The sequence below is a fragment of the Lycorma delicatula genome, chromosome 9 (assembly GCF_047948215.1).
Source record: "Lycorma delicatula isolate Av1 chromosome 9, ASM4794821v1, whole genome shotgun sequence".
Taxonomy (NCBI): domain Eukaryota; kingdom Metazoa; phylum Arthropoda; class Insecta; order Hemiptera; family Fulgoridae; genus Lycorma; species Lycorma delicatula.
Genome location: NC_134463.1, coordinates 73,174,204 through 73,198,933, shown reverse-complemented (window position 1 = coordinate 73,198,933; position 24,730 = coordinate 73,174,204). Strand labels below are relative to the sequence as shown.

At 28.8% G+C, this 24,730-nt stretch overlaps 1 protein-coding gene across 1 annotated transcript; it reads right to left on the bottom strand.

The window, feature by feature from the left end:
- Nucleotides 1-1,153: 1,153 nt before the first annotated feature.
- Nucleotides 1,154-24,601, bottom strand: LOC142329818 (cytokine receptor-like factor 3). Its single transcript, XM_075374671.1, has 7 exons — nucleotides 24,413-24,601; nucleotides 21,762-22,054; nucleotides 16,260-16,440; nucleotides 10,233-10,488; nucleotides 9,717-9,847; nucleotides 8,037-8,148; nucleotides 1,154-5,867 (listed from the first exon to the last, which is right to left on the bottom strand). Exons 1-7 carry the CDS (start codon nucleotides 24,518-24,520, stop codon nucleotides 5,647-5,649), a joined length of 1,302 nt encoding a protein of 433 aa, XP_075230786.1. The 5' UTR covers nucleotides 24,521-24,601; the 3' UTR covers nucleotides 1,154-5,646.
- Between the last annotated feature and the right edge of the window lie 129 nt (nucleotides 24,602-24,730).

Below are 24,730 nucleotides of genomic sequence, written 5' to 3'. Positions count from 1 at the left end.
TACTTATGATATATTGTTGAAAAGCTCTCAATGAAGACTTATTACTTACTGCAGTTAAGAAAAAGTCCAAAATTCAATTTTTTTAGATTTTGGGCTTTTTTTGACATTTTTGGTCAAGTCGGTTGCAATCAAAAGGGGAGGTGCACAACTAGATGTTACAACAGTCCTAAATTCAAAATTTCAACATCCTACAGCTTATTGTTATTGAGTTGCATATGCACATATACATATGCAAGATACATATGTACAATACGTACGTATTGATGTCACGCCGAAACTAGTCAAAATGGATTCAGGGATGGTCAAAATGGATATTTCCATTGACATCTGAAAACCGAAATTTTTCGTGATCACAATACTTCCTTTACTTCATACAAGGAAGAAAAAATGGGAAAAACCTAACACCAAAACTCATAAATTATGTGAATAATCATGTAAATGATCACCTCTGTTGAAGTATATTACATGATTATTCATGAAACTTACATTACATTCTGGACATGTAGTTACGGATTGAGCCAATTACACAGTGGTACAACTGTATGGCATCACTAACAATCTTTTTTAATTCATTATATTTTATCTTGCCATCTGCACTCTAGTGCTATTAACATCAGAAAATTAGAATATGACTTAGAATGAAATACGTAAAAATTTAGTTACATTAAATAAATTCAATATATAATTAAATTGTTTATAATTACAATAACTGGCAACAACCAATTACAACAACATTATCAATTTATATTGTGTCTAACAGATCACTGTACTGGTATAGCAATTAATTATAGAATCTAAATAGTAATATATCAAGTAATAAATTCTGATTTAACTGTAATAAATTTCATGTACACTTAATAAATAAACAACATTAATAATTATATAAGCAATATTATCTAATCATAGACATTAGAATAGTGCTGAAAAACATTAAAATAACATCCCAAATAAAGTAAACAGTTATGCTTATAATATTTTCAGAATAACAAATTAAGGCACAGAATATGACAAAATTAATAAACAATTTAAATAAATAAAAAAAAATTAGAGCTCTTATTAAAGTTATTAAAAATGCTCTATAGTAAACTTTTAATCATGCAAGGGCAATAAAAATAGTACTTATACAGCACAGCATGTTATAATTAATGTGCATTATTTTTTTTTTGAAAGCATATTTACTTTTCTTCATATTTAATTCTATCAATTCTTAAATATCTACTTATAAAAATAACTGCATAAAAATAGTTTTGATAAATTACTTAGCAAAATTTTTAAATAACTATTATTAATAAGTCACATTAAAATTGTTCCGCTTTCAGCTGAATTAATCAAGCATATAATAAGTACTTATAATAAATATACTCTACAAGAAACTAAAAAAGTTTCTAGAATGGCATCAGTGTTTGATAGCAGTTACTGAATAGAATCAGGTCTACTGTTAGAGTAAATTTCAAAGAGGATGATGGTGCGCCTTTCCCTTATCCAATGAATAACAGCCTACTGATGGAAAAATGTTAACATAACACTTATATTTAAATAGAAATACTTAATATTCAAACAAGAAGTAAGGAATCTCTTTTAAAAAGCTATTGTAACACTAACTGGAATTTGTTGCAGTTATGGAAAAGATCAAAAATAATTTGATAAGATTTTACTATTCTTTGTGAAATAATAGCATCACAGACGTATGAAAAAAGTAAAATATACAAAGTTGTGGAAAATAATTTTACTGGATATCAACAAGAGGAATGACCTACATATGATTAATGACATGTTCAAATAATATTATCACAGATCTGTTTGATACACATAGCAAAGACAGTTTCAAGCAGTGAAACAATTGGAAGAAGATTTTAACCATACATTGCATAATGACTCCAAATGGAATCATATTTTAAAAATACATTATTAAAATCAGAATCATGATTTTATAGTCTTATGCATTCAGATAAACTTTTGCTATCTCTATCTTTGATTTAGTACACTCCTTGTTGTACTAGATTTCACCATGACTAAATATAACTAGGTATATTAGCTAAATTAAGTTAAAAGAAAATATTTTATAATATGCAGAATATTTTATATTTAGTTTTTTCAATTCCTTATTTTTGAAAATATTTAATGGCCTAAACTGTCATGAATACATTTGGAGTCATAAAACATTAGTAGCAGTATTCCAAACATGTGTTGTTTTGAAAACCTTACTCTTGATTTATGTTAGCGTTTATGTGTGAACTTGCTGTACTGTTTGTTTGTCTTTATAATCAGTGATTTAAAATCTCTAGGTTGCTTTTTATTTTTAAAAAATCAAAGAGAAATGTTTATGTTATGGGTGAGGATGGATCTGTGAACAAAATTACAGAAGATTTTTTTATTTTCAATTCCTGTCCAAGTGACAGTGAAGATATAAATGAAAATGAGTTAATTGTTGATGATAGTGAAGTGTGTGATTTTTTTTAAACTTAAAGTAAATAAAAATATGTTTAATATACTGGATAATTATAATACTATCACTCAAACTTCCCCAACAGACTTTCAACCATCAGTACAACATCAACCAGTGACGAAAATCTACAAGCACCTTCTTTAACAGTTTGCTTTTCTCTGACAAGGACTATTAAGATCAGGAAGAAAATATAAAAATTAAAGAGATATATAAAATAAAAGAAAATAAATAAAGAATATATAAAATTAAAGAAGATATAACAAAGTAAAAGAACAGTTCTTAGAAAAAAGGCAATTTAGATATACCAGGATATTTTTTTTCAATGGACCACTAATTTACCCAATGATATCATTAATCTAAATTCACCATTCAATTTCTCTTAACTAATTGCAGACTGGTCATCTTTGCATAGCTCACAGAAAAAGTTTTGCAGGCCTGTTGACAGTTTCTGTAAACGATCTTCATAAATACAAGGCATATGTATTCTAAGTTCTTGTATGACTGGTAAGAATGTACAGTGGTGTTGGCATCTGGTGATTGGTCATTTTAAAAGAAATCATGCCTTTGAATATATTTTAACAATAGAGAAGTGTACTTCATTTCTAAGACACTGCAAATACTTATAAGCTGTATAAAATAAGAACTGTTTATGACCATTTGCTGGCCAAATTTTAGTCTATTCTCTTTGAAGAAAATTTAAGCACAGATGAACACGTGTGCCATTAAAGATCACCACCATTCAAAAATGTACCTGCCTGATAAACTCCATAAATATGGGTATAAAATATTTATTTTTTGTGATATTTTAGGGTTTACGTATAATATGGAAATATATACAGGCAAAGAAAATAATTCTCAGATGAGCAATGAACCAAACCTAGGAGCTAGCAGTAACGTTGTGGTTCGCTTGGCTCAGCCTCTTTAAAGTAATAAAACCTTTACATTATACTCTGATAATTACTACTACACATTGTAAAGCCTTATTAGATTTCTTTAAAAAACATAGCATTTGTTATTAGGAATTTTCAGATGTAACAAGGTAATAAAATGCAAACTGCCAGATGAAACAGCAATAAAAAACTTGAAAGAAGGAGTAATTGAATACATTGGTAATTATGACGGCACACAGTTATCCAACCTTCTTTGGAAGTATAAAAAACCAGTGAAAATGCTGTTTAGCTGATATTAACCCTACCACACTAGTTAAGCATTACGATTGGCAGTTGAAATAACAAGTCCTGATCAAATGTCAAAAGTTGTCATAATTTATAACAAGCAGGTGAGTGGTGATGACTTGTTGAATAGTTGATTGGCAGGTAATGGGTTATATGATCCAAGAAATGGTATATAAAGATATTTTATCACTTGATTGATTTATGTGTTATAAAAAATGGCTTCTGCACAAATATGCTTGTGCCTTTAAACCAACAAATTAAAAAAAAAAAAAAACTGAATTTGCCAGCGTTTCATCTATAACTGGGAGAAACTCTGAGCAGAAAAGGTGGCTTTAATAGTATAAAAAGCAGAAGACCATCTTCTACTGATCGTTTGCCTGCACCAAAGTGAAAGGTAATAGCCCACTGTTCTGCAATCAACATAAGCAAGGACAAAATTTGTTACTGTCCTCAAGACTCAGAGCCAAAGCAGGAGTGCAAAAATGAAAACTGTAAGAGTTACAACAGTACTACGAAGTGTTGAGGTTTACTTATGTTCTAATAAAAGTAAAAACTGTTTTCTTTGATTTCCATCAATAGGACTGTACTTTTCAACTATCTTGTATTCTGTATCTTGTAACATACGTTAAAGTCACTAATTATGTTTCTACTTTTTTGTGTATTTTGTATTGTAATTTTAATTCATTATTTAAACATTTTTTAACTAATTAATGTTAATTATAATGGAATTTAGATTTTTTGAATTTCTGTTATCGTCACTCTTCTTTTTCAAAAAATCATACACAATATAAAGAATTAATCCAATGTTATTTTAAAGGTTAGACCTGCTGATTTATTTCTAGTTAATTAATTTTTTTAATATTTTATATTGTAACATTACTAAAATATGTGACTGCACTCAATGAACCTTTAAAAATAACCAACAACCATTAACCGATAAAAATATAGTTTAATTAACTAGGTAAGAGGAATGGTTTGTGAAACAGATAGGAAGTCAATCAAGTTCTGAATCCAAAAACTTAAGTAAATATTATGCACATACATACAAATATATACACAGATTATTAGTTAAAATCTTCTATAATCAGCTGACCTGATATTTGTTCAGTGATATTAAAAGATCCAGATACAAATTCAATAAAATATATTTATAGTAACTGTTATTGATTAGCAAAATTACTGTTGTACTTGGATCATTTAAGGATCAAAAACACTATTTGGGAATTATAGACTGCATCAAAACAATACCTTTCTATAATATAGCCAATCACCAATTTCAATCTGTACGAATTTAAACTGAAAAATACCAGTTTTAATACTACAGTTGGATGACTGACTACTTTAGTTTACCCAAGATTCACATTTTTCTTTTGTGGAAAAACATTAAAATATAACTGACTACATGAGTTAGTCCTTAACATGCTCAAGACAATGAAGGATATATATTTGAATAGCACATAATCATGTTTATGAATCTTAGAAATATTAATAAGCGAACTTCACTGTAAAGATAAAATATAAGATTAAAAAAAAAACAATCATACAAAGTAAGGTATAGAACAGAATTATTATTAGAGAAGTACTATTACTATTTAATTGAATATGATGTTTGGCTAGCTTCCATAAAAATATTTGGTTAAATCCATCTAAACAATAAAAAATATAACCTGTTGCTACACAAAAATGTGTGATTAGTCAAAATGAATAAAATATAATTCTTATTAAGGTACACTAATCATACATCAGTCAAGACACTGAATCAATGGAACTTTATCAACGTAAATAACGCATTCAAAAACAATAGTCATGATTGTAAACAACATCTTAGAAATTGGAAGAAAAATGAAGACAAACATCAGCGTAAAATAACACTGAAGGTAATTTGTATAAAGAACATGATTTTCATTTAACAAAAACTAATTGCCAAATTCCAGAAACTTTTGAATTTTCTTATACTTAATATAAAATTAATATCTGTAATTTATTATTACTATAACTAATGACTATTAAATAGAATGAAATTAACTATTCAACCAATAATTTCCATCCTGGATAGGTAAAATTCATGACGAAATGTAATTTTGATGAAGTTTTCCAATCGTAAGTGACAGCTTTATCTTCACTATCAATATTAATACGTAATCTATTCTGATGAGGTAGTTCTTCACATGTAAATGATACTCTGCAACCCTTTTTCAGGGGTGGTAATCTAGTAGTTTTCTCTTTACCATCTAAAAATATATGACCTGTAAAAACATATAAAAATTAAAATAAAATATCTCCATCACTTTTTATCGTGATGTGACATTGATTTTGAATCAAACATTAGTATTGAGAATAAAATGAACTTCAAGTTGTCTATGGTATAACTTGTAGAATACTGACTAACAAAGCCAGAAAAGAGATAAAGTTCCAAGTTTTTTATTATTATGGCCTTGGATGTGAGATAGTCACATATTTAAAAGAGGAAACTGAGATGAATGAAATGCCAGACTCGTGGTAGAAATTAAATCTCAGACCAATGATGTAGAAGCTAGGATCTTAATCACTAAGCCTAGTGGTGAACAATTTCAAATTTTATATGTAATCTAATTTTATAATGTTTTATAAGATATCCTAGATAATTCTATGAGGTAATTACTGCACCAGTTCTTTTTTGCAACAACGAGTCAGGGGTTACCACAGATTACCAAGTAATATTTCATGTAGCAAAGGTAGATTTTTTAAGGACTAAAGGATATCTATGGTTGGATAAAGCAAAGAATACTGATATCACAACTAAATTTAATATCTATGACCAAATTGCAAGAATGGTTAATTATCTTAATCAAAGAAAGCATGAATTAGAAAGGAAACTCAATGGGAAGATAACTTTGACAGTTCTAATTACATACCACATGAGAAAAGAGACACGGAAGACTAAGCAGATGACAGTAACTGCAGCAGATATTGAAAAATTATTATGTGAGGATACTTTATAATTAATTTAGTTTATTTTAATAATATAATTTTTTAGCAGATTTATGAACAGGTAATCTGTGAGCTAGGAACATGCATGAGCCAAATTCAAGATAAATAAGAAAAAATCTATTAACAGAAAAGAACAGCATTTTTGACTTCAGTGGTGCAAGGCTAAGATAAAATCTGCCATTGCGCTCAACTCTTTCAACATTTGGGCTCATTGGTTATATAACTGTCTTAAAGCTTAACAGGAAAATAGTCTAATGGATAATGCTATGGTGAAATGCTACCACAAAACCGCTGTGGTAATTGTAAAAACCGTATGAATGTATGTATGCTAGTGAATCATTTGATGTGCGACATTATTCCATGTAGTTGAAAGAAGTCATACTCTTTTTTCACGATCTGATAACCGAGTGTCGAATTCATCAAAAATTGTAAGGTTCTATACTGACAGTCCAGTAAAAAATATTGGCCCTGCAAAATGATACAGCACACCATATACCGATTTTCTCACCATGAAGTGAATACTATCCGGTGTTTTGTGAATTAACATGTCAGATAAATGAAATCATGCTTCATTGACATGAAATATAGCATAGGTTTTATCTGTCCATCAAAAATGTTTTTAAGAAGCCAATCACAATAATTAAGACATTTCGATTTGTTTGTTCCCTTAAATGGTTACACTGTTATTACATGATATGGTTTCAAATTTAAATCATGAAGAATCTTAAAGCAAGACGTGCACTTTACAACACTTTGTTGTGATATTTACATATATATTTTTTTGAACTAGCAGAAATGTTTTTTTTTGAATATTGGCTTTGGATCTGGACAAATGGAAGGTTGAATATTCCATTTTGTGTTTGAAACCAATCCTGTTTATGTCATTTTTTAACCAAAACATGTATGTTATTCTTTGCTGGATGATATTTTGAAAATTTTCCATGAATATTTGACGCATTTATTCAAAGGATTTGGAATGGACTAGTTTCCAAAATAATAACTCTTTCCTCCATCAAATAAGCTATTTTAGAAAAACATTAACTACAAAAAATGAAACTATACTGCACTGTTTACAATTGACAACAATAGTTGAGAAAAGTAACAAATACAACGAATAATAGTGGTGCTAATAATAGCAGTGATGGTAACAACTTTGAAAGTGACACTTAAATAACTGCATCACGCCAGTTCGGTTTTAAATTACTAACCCAATATTCATAAAATTGGCTTTATTCTAAAACTATAATTTCTATACAGGCCCAGGTACAAGGGATAACAATCATAAGCCAGTTATATTTTTAGAAAGTAAAGTTCCTACTTTTACTACAAAACTACAAACTACTAAGGATTACTAAGATTTAAACAATACATCCACCTAATAAAATGCAAATAACTGTGAAAAATCATTTCGTGGGATGAAATGTAAATTGAAAGAAAAAACAAACCTTGAGCGTTAAGGAAAAGTACACCTGGCTGGATCAAATCAAATAAATCAGCATTAGTATTAGAAAGACCAATACCATCACCCCATTCTGGTGTTTTGCCACATTCCAGAACCTAGAAAAAATAACAACAAAAAAAGAAAATCTTTACTGAAATAAAACTAATTTTATATAAAGTTAATAATAATATTACTCTAAATAGAATAAACTGGTGAATTATTAAATCTCTTGTAAGTAATCTCTATGTGCATAATTTCATAAGAATAATCAAAATATGATGGTAATCTGGACATTAACATGTTCACAAACTACAAAATATAGAACATAAAATAGTTATGAAACAAAATATTACAAAAAGATAAATTAGAATTGTAAATTTTCACTAAAGAAGTTAGCAATTATATCTGATCCCTCAGTCAATGATAACATAACATTATGTTAAAAAATTATAAAACATTTTTGTAAAAATCCAAATGACTACCAAAAAGAAATATTGCTCTGAAAAGGATAAAATAATTATTCTACTACATCCTCAGTACAATCTTTGAAACTTATTTTTTGAAGTCTGCTTCAAATTTTAAAAGAATTATGAATGTATGAGAAATGGATCCAAAATTTATATGAATTAAGGATTCAGGCTAATTCTAAAATTTGACACTCGCTTAAAAAAATATATTTTAAACATTGTATTACTGGCATATCAAAAAATGATTTTTTTATCTTTCCAGTGTAACATTAATTTTTTTTATTTTCTTTTTTGAACTGGTTCAATTTTTTTTTACAAAATATTTTTTAATTTATTTTAGTTTTATGACTTCTTCAAAGGAGAAATATGAGTAGTCCTTCAAAAGACTGCTCATAAGAGAAAAGAACATCCTCTTGAAATAAAACAGCCTAGTTCGTATGGTTCGTATGGTATAGTTCCTATGGTAAGATTTGTAGGAAAGTATGAATAGGACTCAGAACCATGTCTGATATGGATCTTAAGTGCAGGGCTCTCTAAATTGTGGTGAATATTCATGAAATGTAAATTATCAAAATATACGTGATCTGGAAGATCGACATGGTTTGATTTCACCCAGTACTTATTTTAATAGTCCAATACTACTCATTAACAGTAGGACTACTGAGGGATCATCTTGCACTGTTTAATAAAGTTCATCCAAATTCGTGCACTTGAAAAGATATGAACAGGCAAAAAAAGAAAAAAATAATACATATATTTATAAAAATATATATGTGGGTTGACTTGAGCAAAAGGCTTTCAGATTGAAGCTGAATTGCTTTAATTCTGCCATACAACTTTATCTGGTAAATTATTTTTTTTATAATGATAACACATTATATTGAAAAAACAAAATTTATTTTCAATATTTGTGATGGATGTAGCAAACTACATCCCCACAAATAAATGTTTCTGCAAAACTTATCACTTCTCAAGTAATAGCATCTTAAAATTTTATGTTATATTTGAAGGATAAAATCACAATAGTTTGGTAATCTGGTTCTTAATATTTAATAAACTTAATACTGATTGGAGCCTTTCTCTGTATGTTGTTCACATTTGTTATTGTCAAATAACCATAGCAATTTATGCAACTTGTAAAAATAAATACATACATCTTTTCATATAAATTACATCCATTTTTTATCATAAAGATATATAAACAAACCTTTCATTACCATAAACTCAATTGAGTGACTTGATCCAATTAACGGTAAACTAGAGAACAAAACAGATTTATTATTTGTAGTTTTACATGCAATTTTTCCTTCAACACTTGTAGAATAATGTGGATTACTGCAATCCCAAACTGAAATAGAGATTAAACAAAATTACATTACTTAAAAAACATAAAAAACAAAGATGAACATCTGTTTAAATCTTAAACATGGTGGATTCTAAGATAATTCTCTTTTTTCCACCCCAATCTAAATTTTTTTAAGAATATGTATTCATAATTAGTATATAATTTTAAAAACAATGATTTTAAAATCATTGTTTTAAAATCAACAAACACAGCATAAACAAACTGTGATTTAAAGTTTTAAGCAGAATTTAAAACTATTACCAAACATGGTGTTAATGATTTTGGTAGTTTCAATGATTCTATATTTACCAAAATTATGCAAAAAGAAAAAAATGAATAAAATTCCAGTCATAAATAGTTTTTTAATAATTTCAGAAGTGATACTAACCAAATGGAGGAATGTGAGTTGTAGCAACTTTAGGCAGACTCCAAGCACTCCAACACTTTGATCCAGATTCTTGACAACATACTCTAAAAGTATAAGGCTGATTAGTTTTTAAATCTCTTACTAAATAAGCAGAATCCATGCCTTCATAAATATCACGATATTTTGCATTAGTATGATTTTGATTAGCATCAGGATAATCACCGACTGCTATTTGTAATCTAAAACTTTGTATATCAACTGGTCTTTCCACTTCTACCTAAAATTTACAAAAAAAGGATAGATTCTATTAAGGTTATTAACATAGATCCTAATTTACACAGTAAATGTTCCACAGTGGAATTTTAATTCTCTTTTCATGTTATCTTCACATTTTATTCAGAAGCGAATCAAATTAGCCAATACAACCATGACTTATTATGTTTTCAAAAGATGATCTGCCAAAAGTGTAAGGAAGGCACAGAGAGAAACAACATTCCTTCTGACAAGGATTTATCTTATATTTTTGGGAAGGAAATTTCAGGAAAGGTGTGAGTGTAGAGAAGATTATCTCTAAAATTAACAAGGTAGAGACAACAAAATTATGGAAGGATTTAAGAGGATTCAACAATGTACAACTTATCCAAGAAATACAACAAATTAAAATCCCAATATTCTTTTTTGTATACCTGGAATAGTTACTACAAGTAAATCTTATAAAATTAAATATAATAAATGAAATACCAGAATAAAATTCAGTCTTATCAGAATTGAACAAATTGTTCTTGAGAAACCAGAGAAAAATTGTAAAATTTTATTATACCACTAATTATGAAGGAAGGTAAGAGATCATTTTTCACAGAGAGTAGTACATACTGTAAACATATTTAAGCTTTTTTCTGTAAATTGCCAAGATGTATTCTATTTTCATGTTATCACTGCATTCAAATAACAGGACTTTAGCTTCAAAAGGTTTATTTATTTCAATTGTATATTTTTTATTATACATTTTCTGTTTTAGCTAAACTTCCAGAATGAACTTAATTTAATTAGATAGCAATTTAAATGACTGAAATCTTAACAATATGTACTATTTACTTACTCAAAACTTTACCAGCCGGCCAACCCCTCATGGGGAAAAAAAGTGAAACAACTTTGTAAGAAAGTTTTTCTTTTCATTTTGTGACAGGAAGGGAAGGGTTCTTCCTAATGATATAACTATTTTTAGGGATTACTAGCAGAGGAAAAATTTAAAGAAAATACAAAAATTAATAGAATTGCACATAACCTTCATAGACTTTTTTAAATTTTCAGATGATTACTACCATGTGGGAATAATTTTGTTTTATTTTATTACTTAAGAATGAATTTCAGGAAAAGATTTTTGGGCCAACCCATCTTAAGTGTCCCAAGGGTGGTTGCTTGACCAATTCAAAAAAAAATTGAAACTTACCACCCACTTGTTTCCTACATGTCTCAGGACCTTAAAACTGTTTTTTTTTTAAATTTTTTTATTTAAGCAGTTTACCTGTGACAGCCATTTTTGTTATAGTGTGCACACCTATTTTTGTGATTGTTAAGGGTCCTGGAAGGACGAAACAAAAAGCAATTTATTAATATTTTCTCAAGGTAAAAGATTGGTCCAGTGGTTTATTTACCTATTTCTCTTCTTTCTATGAGAAAATTACCAATAAAGTTGAACATGAAAAACTGTGAAATTTCACTTTTGGTAATTTTTTTCAAGAGGCAGGGATGGCACACACAGTTTGAATTATTTTTTCATACGTAGGTATGTATATGTTAGTAGTTTTACCATAAATAATGTTAATGGTGATATATTTACCCCTAAATTTTTACGAATTTTTGAAAACTATTTTTTTTTTTTTTTTTAATTAAAATTTTGACTTCAAATAACTGTGATGGAGCTCATGATAAAAATCTCAATTTGCAAAACTTGCAGTGTGTTTGTAGCTGTTTATGGCAAATAAAAAAGTTTTTTGAGTACTGTACTAATAAAAAGTTATAACCTCTCAAAAATTATAAAAAACCTGTTAAAAGCGATATCATTTTGACTCACTAAATAAGTGCTTCAAGGGGGTTCCTTGTCTTCTTGGCACTTATATATTTTTATACTTATTACAACAGTTGAAATAGACTTATTTAAACCATTCAACTGCAGTGTTCATGTTATAATAGGTGGTAGAAGTCATTTCCAGCTGTGAGGAAAATTCATGTTGCTTGCAACATGGTCATTTAGCATCATTTAACTTAACAGTTACATACTCGTCAGTCTGACATTAGTCAGTGACCTGTTCACATCTTAACTGAATATCTCAAATTTCATTGTGTTTGGAAGTGTTTATTAAATAAATAAGTTTTACTTAATAATATTATATTTGCAAATTTTAAAATCAGTTAAATTTTTACATTATTTTCAAGTAATTTCACAAAAACAATGGTAGAACAATTTTTCATTGGAATTTCCATGAATGAAGTGTCATAAAACAGTGAATGGTACAGTACCAAAATAACTCATTAAAATTTGTGAATTTAGTGATGAAAACTAACTTATTTTTTAACGTGTTAATTCAGATGTCACTAGGGTTTGTAAATATCATGAAAAAATCTGATATGGACAAACACATGACTTCCTTCATTTCAAAAGTCTCGACAAGACAAACTGTGGGTACCAATCTGCAAGTTCTGAGAAAGTTGACATCACTTAAATAACCTACAGTGTCGGGTCATTTTCACTCCCAATTTCAAGAGAACTATCAGAAGAGATATCACAGCTGTTGGTTAACCACACTATATAATAAACTTTCATTACTACAAAAACTGACTATTTCATTGAAGAATAATTAAAATTTTGCTGCAATTTATTTTTTCTTCGATAGTGCTTTCAAAAACAAACCAATAAAAAATAAAAATGAATTTTTGAAAAAATATGTAGGCTACTCATTGAAATCTCAGTTTGGGTAAGTTTTACAAGCAATTTTGAATCAAAATTGTATTAGGTTACTGGTACTGGTTAAGTTATCATTAAATTATGACCTATCATTAATAATTTAAAACAGACTATTTTAAAAATATTCAGAACAACCATTTCAACAACATAGGGGCTAAATATAAAAAAATATATAACAAATGTAAAGTGCAAAGAAGACAAGAACTTCCCTTCGAGCACTTATTTAGTGAGTCAAAATGGTATCGTTTTTAGCAGGTTTTTCATGATTTTTGAGAGGTTATAACTTTTTTATTAGTACAATACACAAGAAACGTTTCTATTTGCTATAAACATCTACAAAAACACTGCAAGTTATGCAAATTTGAATTTTTTAGCACCAGCCCCATTACAGTTATTTGAAGCCAAAATTTGAATTTAAAAAAAAAATTAGTTTTCAAAAATTCATAAACATTTAGGGGTAAGTATATCACTATTAATATTATTTATGGTAAAACTATAAACATATACATACCTACATATAAAAAATAATTTATACTGTGCATGCCATCCCTCCTCTTGAAAAAAAATAACTCAGCTTCAAATAATGGGCAGGCAGTAGGTTTCGTAATGAACAAGAAGATAAGGAAGATAGAGTATTCAAAATACATAGCGATAGAATCATTGTAATAAGGATAAAATTGAAACCTAAACCAATGATTGTTAATGTCTGTATGCCTACAAGCGCCCATGATAATGAAGTAGAGTGTGTATACGAAGAAATTGACAAAGCATTTAAATACATAAAAGGGGTTGAAAATGTAATAATGGAGACTGGAATGCATGCACTGGAAAAGGCAAGGAAGGAAATATAGTAGGTGAATACAGGCCAGACAAAAGGAATGAGAGGGGACCGACTTATAGAGTTTTGCATGAAGTATAATTTAGTAATTGCCAACACCCAGTTTAAAAATCATAATAGAAGAATATACACACATGGAAAAAGCCAGGCGATACTGCAAGATCTCAGATAGATTATATCATGGTTTACTATAAATAGGAAGTGCAAACTAGTGAAAGAAGTGAATTAAAGAAAAGTGTTCAGAAGTGGAAAGAGAAATGAACACTGGTAAAATAGACAGAGCATACAGGAAAGTTAAGGAAAATTTTGGGGTACATAAATTAAAATCTAATAATATGTTAAACAAAGATGGTACACCGATTTATAATACAAAAGGCAAAGTCGATAGATGGGTGGAATATATTGAAGAGTTATACGGAGGAAATGAATTAGAAAATGGTGTTATAGAGGAAGAAGAGGATGAAAGAGGAGAAACAATATTGAGATCTGAATTTAAGAGAGCATTAAAAGATTTGAATGGCAGAAAAGCTCCTGGAATAGACTGAGTACCTGTAGAATTACTGCGCAGTGCAGGTGAGGAAGCGATTGATAGATTATACAAACTGATGTGTAATATTTATGATAAAGGGGAAGTTCCATCAGACTTCAAAAAGAGTGTTACAGTCATGATACCAAAGAAAGCAGGAGCAGATAAATGTGAAGAATATAGAGCAATTAGCTTAACTAGCCAAGCATCAAAAATCTTAACTAGAATTCTGTACATAAGAATTGAGAGGAGAGTGGAAGACATGTTAGGAGAAGACCAATTTGGTTTCAGGAAAAGTACAGGGGCAAGGGAAGCAATTTTAGGGCTCAGATTAATAGTAGAAGGAAGATTAAAGAAAAACAAACCAACATACTTGGCATTTATAGACCTAGAAAAGGCATTTGATAACATATACTGGAATAAAATGTTCAGTATTTTAAAAAAATTAGGGTTCAAATCCAGAGATAGAAGAATGATTGCTAACATTTATAGGAACCAAACAGCAACAGTAATAATTGAAGAACATAACAAGCCGTAATAAGAAAGGAGTCCAACAAGGATGTTCCCTATTCCCGTTTCTTTTTAACCTTTACATAGAACTAGCAGTTAATGATTTTAAACAACAATTTAGATCCGGAGTAACAGTACAAGGTGAAAAGATAAAGATGCTACGATTTGCTGATGATATAGTAATTCTAGTTGACAGTAAAAAGGATTTAGAAGGAACAATGAATGGCATGGATGAAGTCCTATGCAAGAACTACCGCATGAAAATAAACAAGAACAAAATGAAAGTAATGAAATGTAGTAGAAATAACGAAGATGGACCACTGAATGTAAAAATAGGAAGAGAAAAGATTATGGGGGTAGAAGAATTTTATTATTTGGGAAGTAGAATTACTAAAGACGGACAAAGCAGGAGTGATATAAAATGTCGAACAGCACAAGCAAAACAAGTCTTCAGTCAGAAATACAATTTGTTAATATCAAAAATTAATTTAAACATCAAGAAAAGATTTTTGAAAGTATATGTTTGGAGCATAGCTTTAATATGGAAGTGAAACTTGGATGATTGGAATACCTGAGAAGAAAAGATTAGAAGCTTTTGAAATGTGGTGCTATAGGAGAATGTTAAAAATCAGATGGGTGTATGAGGTGACAAACAATTAGGTATTGTAGCAAATCGATGAAGAAAGAAGCATTTGGAAAGTTAGTTAAAAGAAGAGACAAACTTATAGGCCACATATTAAGACATCCTGGAATAATTCTTTAATATTGGAGGGATAGGTAGAAGGAAAAAAATGTGCAGGCAGGCAACATTTGGATTATGTAAAACAAATTGTTGGGGATGTAGAATGTAGGGGTATACCGAAATGAAACGACTGGCATTAGATAGGAAATCTTTGAGAGCTGCATTAAACCAGCCACATGACTGAAGACAAAAAAAAGTATGAAAAAAAGCCGGAGTACAAAATAATTAGTTTAATATTGTAAAGGTATTTGAGTAAGAAATAATCTATTTTTCATGTTATAATCTTCTAGCCTGGTTATTGTTACTTGAAATATGGTAGATCATTCCACATTATCTAAATATTATATATTTCCATGGCTGAGTAACCACTACCAATTTTGTGCAAAACTACTCACACAATGATTAATTATTTATTACTCTCACTATATTATAGTTATATAAAAAAAAATTGATCTGCTACAACTGACCTCTTCCCAATGTACAAATAATCCACCTGGTTTTTCTTGTACGTTAGTCAACTGTATAGGTCCAATACAAGAAACAGTACCAGCATCTGAAATTCTCTCAATAATACTATTTTTAATGGAGTCAACATTACACTGAAATGTAACTGCTGGAACTTCATCTAAATTGGGTACTGCTGGTAAACTGAAATCATATTGAGAAAACATGCTGATAAACAGATTGTCATTAAATGCAAGTAATATAATTATAATAGCTTTTTAAATGATTATAACTATTTTTATGAATAAAAATTAAGAAATTACAACTTATATGTTGTAAAATAAAGATAACAACATATACAAAACTAAAATTAGGTTTACTATTAACAGTTGTTATTTATATTAATACTTCCAAAAAATTTATCAGATGCATAAAAATAAACAATAAAATATTGTTCCACTAAGAGTGAAAATAACAAAGCTTATGTCACACCTACTAGTGGCTGTAAAACTTCTAAAATTAAAGATATCACAGAAATAAACAAGTAGTTTTCAACATATAGATTTTGAAACATAATCTGTTGAAAAACTGACAGTTGCTATTTCCAGGAGTAAGTAAATTTATGGCCATGCTAGTACCAATTAAAAAATGCAAGGCTGCTCTCATTCAGCTTCTCTGTTCATTTTTAGTTAGTACGTGCAGTCAAAATTTTTTGCACCAAGATGTTCAAACAATCATGTACGATAACTTGAAATCAGAGTAAATGGACTAAGTAAAACATATTGAAGTAAACTTCAATGTCAATTTTTGCTTCAATTCTGGAGTGTTCCGTTTTAATTCAACAAATTTTATTGCATCACTATTTTTGATTTTGATGATATTCATATATAACTAACCACCTTGTAGTGGCCAAAAAATATTTTTTTAAATTAAAAAAATATTTTTTTTGAGTAATGGACTATTTTCTAACTTGCAAACAGGTAAAAACAGACATTTTCATCACTTTTACCATGAGCTTAGCATTCTTATTTTACAACATACAGAGGGTCAAAAAAAGATTTTTGGAAAGATGGAACTTCATCTTAGTGTACTTAAAATTAATTTTGTTACATAACCAAATCTTGTAATGTTTTCTGAAGTTATGTTTACAAATTTCTGTTTTTTGGTTCAAATTTGCACCCAAAATAAATAATGAAGGGCTTAAGGTAACAAAGCTGTTTTTTAGCTTTTAACTCTTTACGCTAGTAGTACTTATAAAATAAATTGGTCTGTTACCAAGTGTCCTTCATTAAAAAAATGGCCACCAAATCCAAGATTTAGAAAATGTCACATTTTTGGGGCCCAAAACCCACATGAGGAACAGGTGGCAAAAATCTGAAATTTTTACAGCAGTAAGTACTTTTTATGTACTTGAAAATCATATAAAATTTATTTTGTTACTCAAAGGGGTTGACAAGTAGCCATCAAAACCACTGTTCCTTCTAACTGTGAACAATGTATCTAAAAAATTCACAGCATGTATTTTTTCAGATAATAATGTAGGCCTACTATACAAAATATTTTGATATGTCTATAATGAGATAGCTTATATTTTAGATAGTTTGTTACTTAAAGTATGACTCATGCACATAAACTCATGTTTAAAACACGAAAGTGAATAAGACATTCATGGACATGAATGTGTGTAATCTTGAATATAAACATTGTAGAAGGCTCAGTTACTGTTTTGATTTTAATTTGATACATTGTATTGTTGCTAGTGTTAATACTGTGGTTAGGTAATGTACACTTGTTTATAAAGTAATTTTATTAGCAGTGAACTTCTCTTTTATGTCATATCTTTTATTTTAATTTTATTAATTACAGAAATTTTTATTTTAGCTGTAGAGAAACTGGGATATGACAAAGTGAAATGCAATTGGTAGGTAGTTTTATAATTTATACTAACTGTACTGTTACTGTAAGAACCCATGCAGTTTATAAAAATGGATTATGGAGTGTTCAATTGGCATTCATACTGAAACAGTATGTCACAAACTAACTTACAACAGATCTTCAGTATTGCACGATATTTTAGAGTTTACTGAACAACAAATAACATTTATATCCTTAAGGAGTAGATGTACTGAAACAAAAAATATCTGCACTTTTCATAAAACTGAATATTTCAGATAAATATTTTCATATTAAAGGGAAAAGTTGCTCTGACCCATTTAGCTGTCACACTAAACTGGTTAAGAAATATCTTTGGCACTTTCAACAAGCAATCCAAATTTAAAATTAATTCCAGGCAGAGCACTGTGTACAAAATGCTTAAATAAACTACAAAAACCACAAGATGATACAGAAAGTGAATCGGAATGTCAAGATATATTTGAGCCTCAATGTGTTATATTTAAGTCTGTAAATAAAACTTGTTCAGCACTTGGACTTTCTCCCATTAAGTTAAAAAATTATCAAGCAGCATAAAGGACCAATTTAAAAAAATAAAGTTACAAAAATAGCCGAAGTCAGTTACCAGTAAATTAAATGATTCCATTGATTTAAATATTTCTACAGAAGAAACCAGTTTAGTACCATAAAATTATGCTGATTTAGGAAGGAAATATGAAAAATTAATCATTAAAATAAAGGATAAAATGAAAGCAGTTACATCAACCCAGGAAAAAATTAATATTTTAAGTTTATCACCAAGCAGCTGGAGCATTCAAAAAATTCAAAATGAGTTCAGTGTTAGTCAGTATTTAGCCCGTCAATCCACAATTAATTAAAACAAGTCGAATTTTGCCACAAATTGGCAAAAAGAAACCCAGTCACATAATTAACACCTACATTTTCTGTTCTGGCTGGTGGGTCAAGTACTCATTCATATGTATGTGTGTGTCACCCACACAAATGTAAAACTCATGTTATCTGCTCTAAAAATGAAATTTGATAATAAAATTCTCCTTTCAACCATGGTGTGTGATATAGAAAATAAAACGTGCATGCTGTCACAGTGTGAAAAATGTCCAGGCACTAATGAAGTGCTCAGATTACTGCAAGAAAGCTGGATGATTTTGATTCTGAAATTATCTTCAAACAGTGGGTTTTTGTTAAGAGTTGTGAAGTAATTACTCAAATTCTTCCATTTCAAGAATACTTAGATAAACTTACTGAAAATTTACATAATCTAAGAAAGCATCATTTTGTAGCAAAGAAACAAGCTAATTTCCTCAATATTAAAAAGGAAAACTTGTTGGAGGGTGAATGTATAGTAACAGGAGACTTCTCTCAAAATTTTCCTTTTGTGATGTAGGATGAAGTCCAGTCATATCACTGGTCAAAAACGTACGCCACAGTACATCCATATCTCATACATTTTTAAAAAAAGGAAAATTACAAAGCCAAAGTTACTGTGATTAGTGAGTATGTGAAGCACAATACCAAATCATTCTTCTGCTTTCAAAAAAAAGTTACAAATAAAGTAAAAACACTGATACTACAAGTTAAACAATTTTTTTATTTTTCTGATGGCTCCTCAGCCTAGTATAAAAACAAAAAGAATTACATAAATTTGAGCTACCTACAAGATTTTGAAATCGCAGCTGAATGACATTTTTTTGCCTCATACCATGGAAAAGGGCCATGTGATGGTATTTGTGGAACTGTAAAATGGACTGTGACTAACACAAGCCTTCAAAGGACAGTCGAAAATCAAATTGTTACACCTTCTGAAATGTACAATTATAGCAAAAAAAAAATTAAAAATATAACATTTATTTCCTGCTCTAATAAAGATATTCAAGAGACTGAAGAATACCTCTGTTCTCGTTATCAGGTAATCACAAAAATCCTAGAAACAAGAATCTTTCACAGTTATGTTCCAACAAGTCAGAAATGTATTCTGAAAGTCTGGGCGACCTCTGAATCAGAAACATTTATGTTAGTATCGGTGCACAAGGACATTAATGTTTCTGATTGCTTTATAGGTTTACCAAAGCCAGAATGTAAAAATTATGTTTGCTGTGTATACAATGGCAGGTGGGGGTTAGGTGAAGTCATTGAAGTCAAACTACATGAAAATGAAGAGGAATATCAAATGTACTTTTTCCATCCGCAGGGTCCTGGTACTTCATTCAAGAAATCATTGAGGGATAATCAAATGGGTTTAACTGGAAAATATTTTAAAGATTCTCATGCCTTCAGAGGTTTTTCTATCAACTACTGGAAGAGGACATACATTACACAAAAAATGAATGAGGACTTATCAGTTCTACTCTATAAAAAAAAATGGCAGGAACACTAAGTTATGTTAGTTAAGTTTGTTATCAAGACGTGCAAGATTTATTCATAACTTCCATTAGTAGCAGTAAAATAAGGTAAAAGTAAATTGAACATCTTAATGTATTTGAATTGTTAATCATTTTGTAATTCTTATTTATCATTCTGTAACTAACTATTAATTATCAATTTATTCTTCTAATGAGTTTACTTGTAATTTTTATAATCTGAAAAAATAAATATCAGTATTTTTGGATGCATTGTTTATGATTAGATGAAACTGTGTTTTTAGTCGTTTTGATGGCTTCATTATCATCAACCCCTTTGAGTAACAAAATAAATTTTACGTGGTTTTATATTTAATTGCTGTAAACATTTCAGATTTTTGCCACCTGTCCCTCATGTGATTTTTGGGTCCCAAAAATGAGACATTTTCTAAATCTTAGGATTTGACAGCCATTTTTTTTTTAATGAAGGACACTTGGTAACACTACAATTTTTTTTTATAAGTACTACTAATACCTAAGAGTTAAAAGGTAAAAACAGGCTTGTTACCCTTAGGCCTTCATTATTTATTTAGGGTCCAAAATTTGAAAAAAAGACAATTTGTAAACATAACTTCAGTAAACATTACAAGATTTGGTTAAGTAACAAAATTAATTTTAAGTACACTAAGATGAAGTTCCAAAAAGCTTTTTTTGACCCTCTGTATGAGGTAAAATAAGAATGCTAAGCTCATGATGAAAATAGCTGGTTTTACCTGTTGGCGAGTTAGAAAATAGTATATTACTCAAAAACAATTTTTTTTAAATTTAAATAAACTTTTTTGGCCACTACAAACAATTTTTCGGCTACTACCCTTTTCGGGTAGTTATCATATGCGAAATATCATCAAAATCAAAAATAGTGATGCACTGATCATTTGTTGAATTAAAATGCAATATTCCTTCTTTGATTGCAATGCACAATGATTATGTGAACATTTGATCTTCCTTCATAATTTTCTCACAAAATTTATCTGTTACCTTGCAATTGAATACCAAACCTCACTTCAAAGTGAGATCTTCTAAACCTAAGTTTCTACAAATGAACTTTACTACAGTAACAGTACTATAAGTACATGAATTTTTCTCTTTCACTAGTTTGAATCCACTAGTTCCAAAATAATTTTAACAGGTTAATCTAATAAATTAACATTAATTAATCTATTAGACATTTAATTGCATTACAATACCGATGTATTAACAATAAAAATCACTTACCAACCCAAAAACGAGGCTTGGTCCAAATAATTTGATGTATTTGTAACGTCAACCCTTTTATGAAGCTGATCAAGAATATGTTGCCCTTCACAAATATAATTTTGAGTTAATTTTAATTTATTAATTATTACTTCATGACAAGCATTCAATGGTGCAAGACCCTTTTCTTCTATTTTTTTTACTTTTTTTTTTAAGTGAGATCTCCTTTTTTCAATTGCAGCTAATATCACCATAGTCAACTCATCAAACACATTTTCTATTTCCATTAGACTTTCTTCAGCAGTTACTTTAACCTAGGGGGAAAAAATAATAATTCATTTTACATAATGACATATATAATTTAATTTATGTATATATTAATTCTCCAAAGAAGCATTTCTAATAAATACAATTTATACTATACAGATTACAAAAACAGCTGACATAATAAAATAATGAACCAAAACTCTAAATCTACAAAATATAAACATGTTTCTTCAGGAAATTTGGTTTTGCAATGTACTGATGAAATATGGTTTAGAGACTCCTATTCTCCCCACAATTCAACAAATTTTATGCGTAATCAAACATCAAGCAAATGGTCTTTAATTATGGCCACCAAGGAATTATCATGGATGATAGATACATGTGGAACAAGTATCAACAGTATAATTACTTAAATGATTATGAGTGGGAAATGTTATTCATACAGCACAATCCCTCTAAACTTTGATTTGTTCCTCAAGCTGAAAAAGCCAAACATGAACAGTGAGTTTCATCTCGTGGAGAAATTTATGCACCAGCTACCCCCATACTCAAGAGCTGTGAATAAATACTGGTAACATTTACTGTAATATTTTATTTCTGAAACTTTGCAAAGCAGTCATTTAGAAGCATGGCATCTAAAGTAACATTGTAAAGAGAACTACCTAACAAAATAAGCATTAATTTTTAAAAAAATCAAAAGTTTTTGTATAATGTTTTTTGCTGTTATATTCTAAATTCATATTTAAGGAACCAAGTTATAAAAGACGTGGACTTTCTGTATTTTCAATATCAAAAGTTTAATTCAACCACAATTTTTGTTTCAAATCAAGCTTAATAACCTAAAAACTTTGGCGATAATCAGAGCTTATTATTAACATTTACAGGCTTAAAAAACTAACATTCACTTTCTGAATAGATGGAATATATACCTTTAAAAGAAGGGTAAATAAACATAAGCTTTTAGAAGCTTATGTTTATTTAGGAAGCAATCATAATCTGAACTACCTTTTTAAAAAGTAAAACTGCCTTTTGTCATGGTGGCAATGAATTCACAAACTATTTTCAGAAGTTGCTAAGTTCTTGCCTACAATTTTCCTATTTAAGCAGTATAGTTATATCAAACAGCACAATTTTTCAACAAGATAAACTTATTAAAAATAAATTTTCTGTTAAGATCAGTATGTAAATAATTCAGCAATGATAAATTCCACATTAAAAACTACAATTAGACAGTATTTGTTTGATGAACTCATATAAAAGAATGGTTATCAGGTTCTTAGAATTCTGCCTTACCATCCTAATTTGAATTCAATCAAAGTGGTATATTCAGCATTGAAAAGACGTGCGTCCAATCATTAGACAATGCTTTTAATGAATTTTTTTCAGATTAATAAACAACAAACATGATTGTAAACCTTACTCCAATAAATGAACAAAAATAAACTGATTATTTAACACTTGGATCTTTAAACATGAATAACAGAAAAATTAACTATGTGTGTACATTGTGATAGTGACTTTCATGATCCAATGAAGATAGTGAAGCAGCTGAAGAATTGGATCCAATGAAAATTTAATTAGGTTAAGTTTTCCACGGTTATTAAAAAAATGTTGCATCTAATTAAAAATCATTAATTTTATATTAACAGTGTGGCATTTATTGTATTACAAAGATATTGTTTGTTATTCGGTTTGATAAAAGCCGATATTGTACTTTTAAGTAATATAATTATTCTACACTATGCAAGTCCTGCTTACTCAAAGCAGCCTTAATGTGTTTCAGTATTAGGGTAAATTTTCAATTACAAAAAAATATAAATAATTTAGACAATTAAATTACTTAAAGAAATTATATGGGTATTTTTTATTTGGCATCATAAAAAACCAGATATATTTTAGTTTATATGTTGGACCCACTAAGTTTTACAAGAACCATAAATGATAAAATTTAACAGTGCTGATTAAATAATATTTTGAAGAATGTATAAGAGAACTGTAAATTAAATTATTAAAAGTTAGTGTTAAGTGAAACAAGTAAAATTTAACTATCACTACAGCAGTGGTAAAATTTCTCACAGATGGCTACAAACAAAACAGCATTGTTGTTTAGTGGACAAACTATAATTTCCTATAAAAGGTTAATTATTCTCACAACTTAGCAGGTAAGAATAAATAAATATTAGCAAATTGTATTGTAATAATTATAAATTGTATTTGCAAAATAATCATTTAGACTGTATAATCTGAAAAATTCAGCACATGAAGCTTGTAAGCAATAACGAAGTTACACCGTTAAAACATACTGTATTATAATTAACACTGATTTGTGTTAACTGTAATCAGTGTTAAATCAGCAAAATAACAATAAAAATTTATTGTAATATAAGCAATTAATAAAAAATAACCTGTTGCTGTGCTTTAATTATCGAAGCGGTGAGTTCTTCCAGCTTAGAAGAATATTCAGTTGCAGTGTCGACTGTTTCTGACAAAGTTTTTCTACAAAACTCTTCCATACTTGAATCTATATTATCGTCTTATAAATTATAGATCCGTCCTAATGCCAACAGAGTACGAACTACACACGCCATTAATCTTTATTTGTATACATCCAATAACCAACATAAATAGTAAAATTTACCATTTGCATGTAAACAAATTAGCGTAAGTATTTTTTTTTAATCAGTAATGTAAATTTGTAATATTAAAAAACTGATTATTTTAAC

Excerpts from the sequence above, each read along its gene's own strand:
- LOC142329818 (XM_075374671.1), bottom strand. The coding sequence starts at position 24,520 with ATGGAAGAGTTTTGTAGAAAAACTTTGTCAGAAACAGTCGACACTGCA. Across the intron at positions 22,055-24,412 it reads TAATTAAAGCACAGCAACAG|GTTAAAGTAACTGCTGAAGA; the intron begins GTTATTTTTTAT and ends TTTTCCCCCTAG. Across the intron at positions 10,489-16,259 it reads TATTTGTACATTGGGAAGAG|GTAGAAGTGGAAAGACCAGT; the intron begins GTCAGTTGTAGC and ends TGTAAATTTTAG.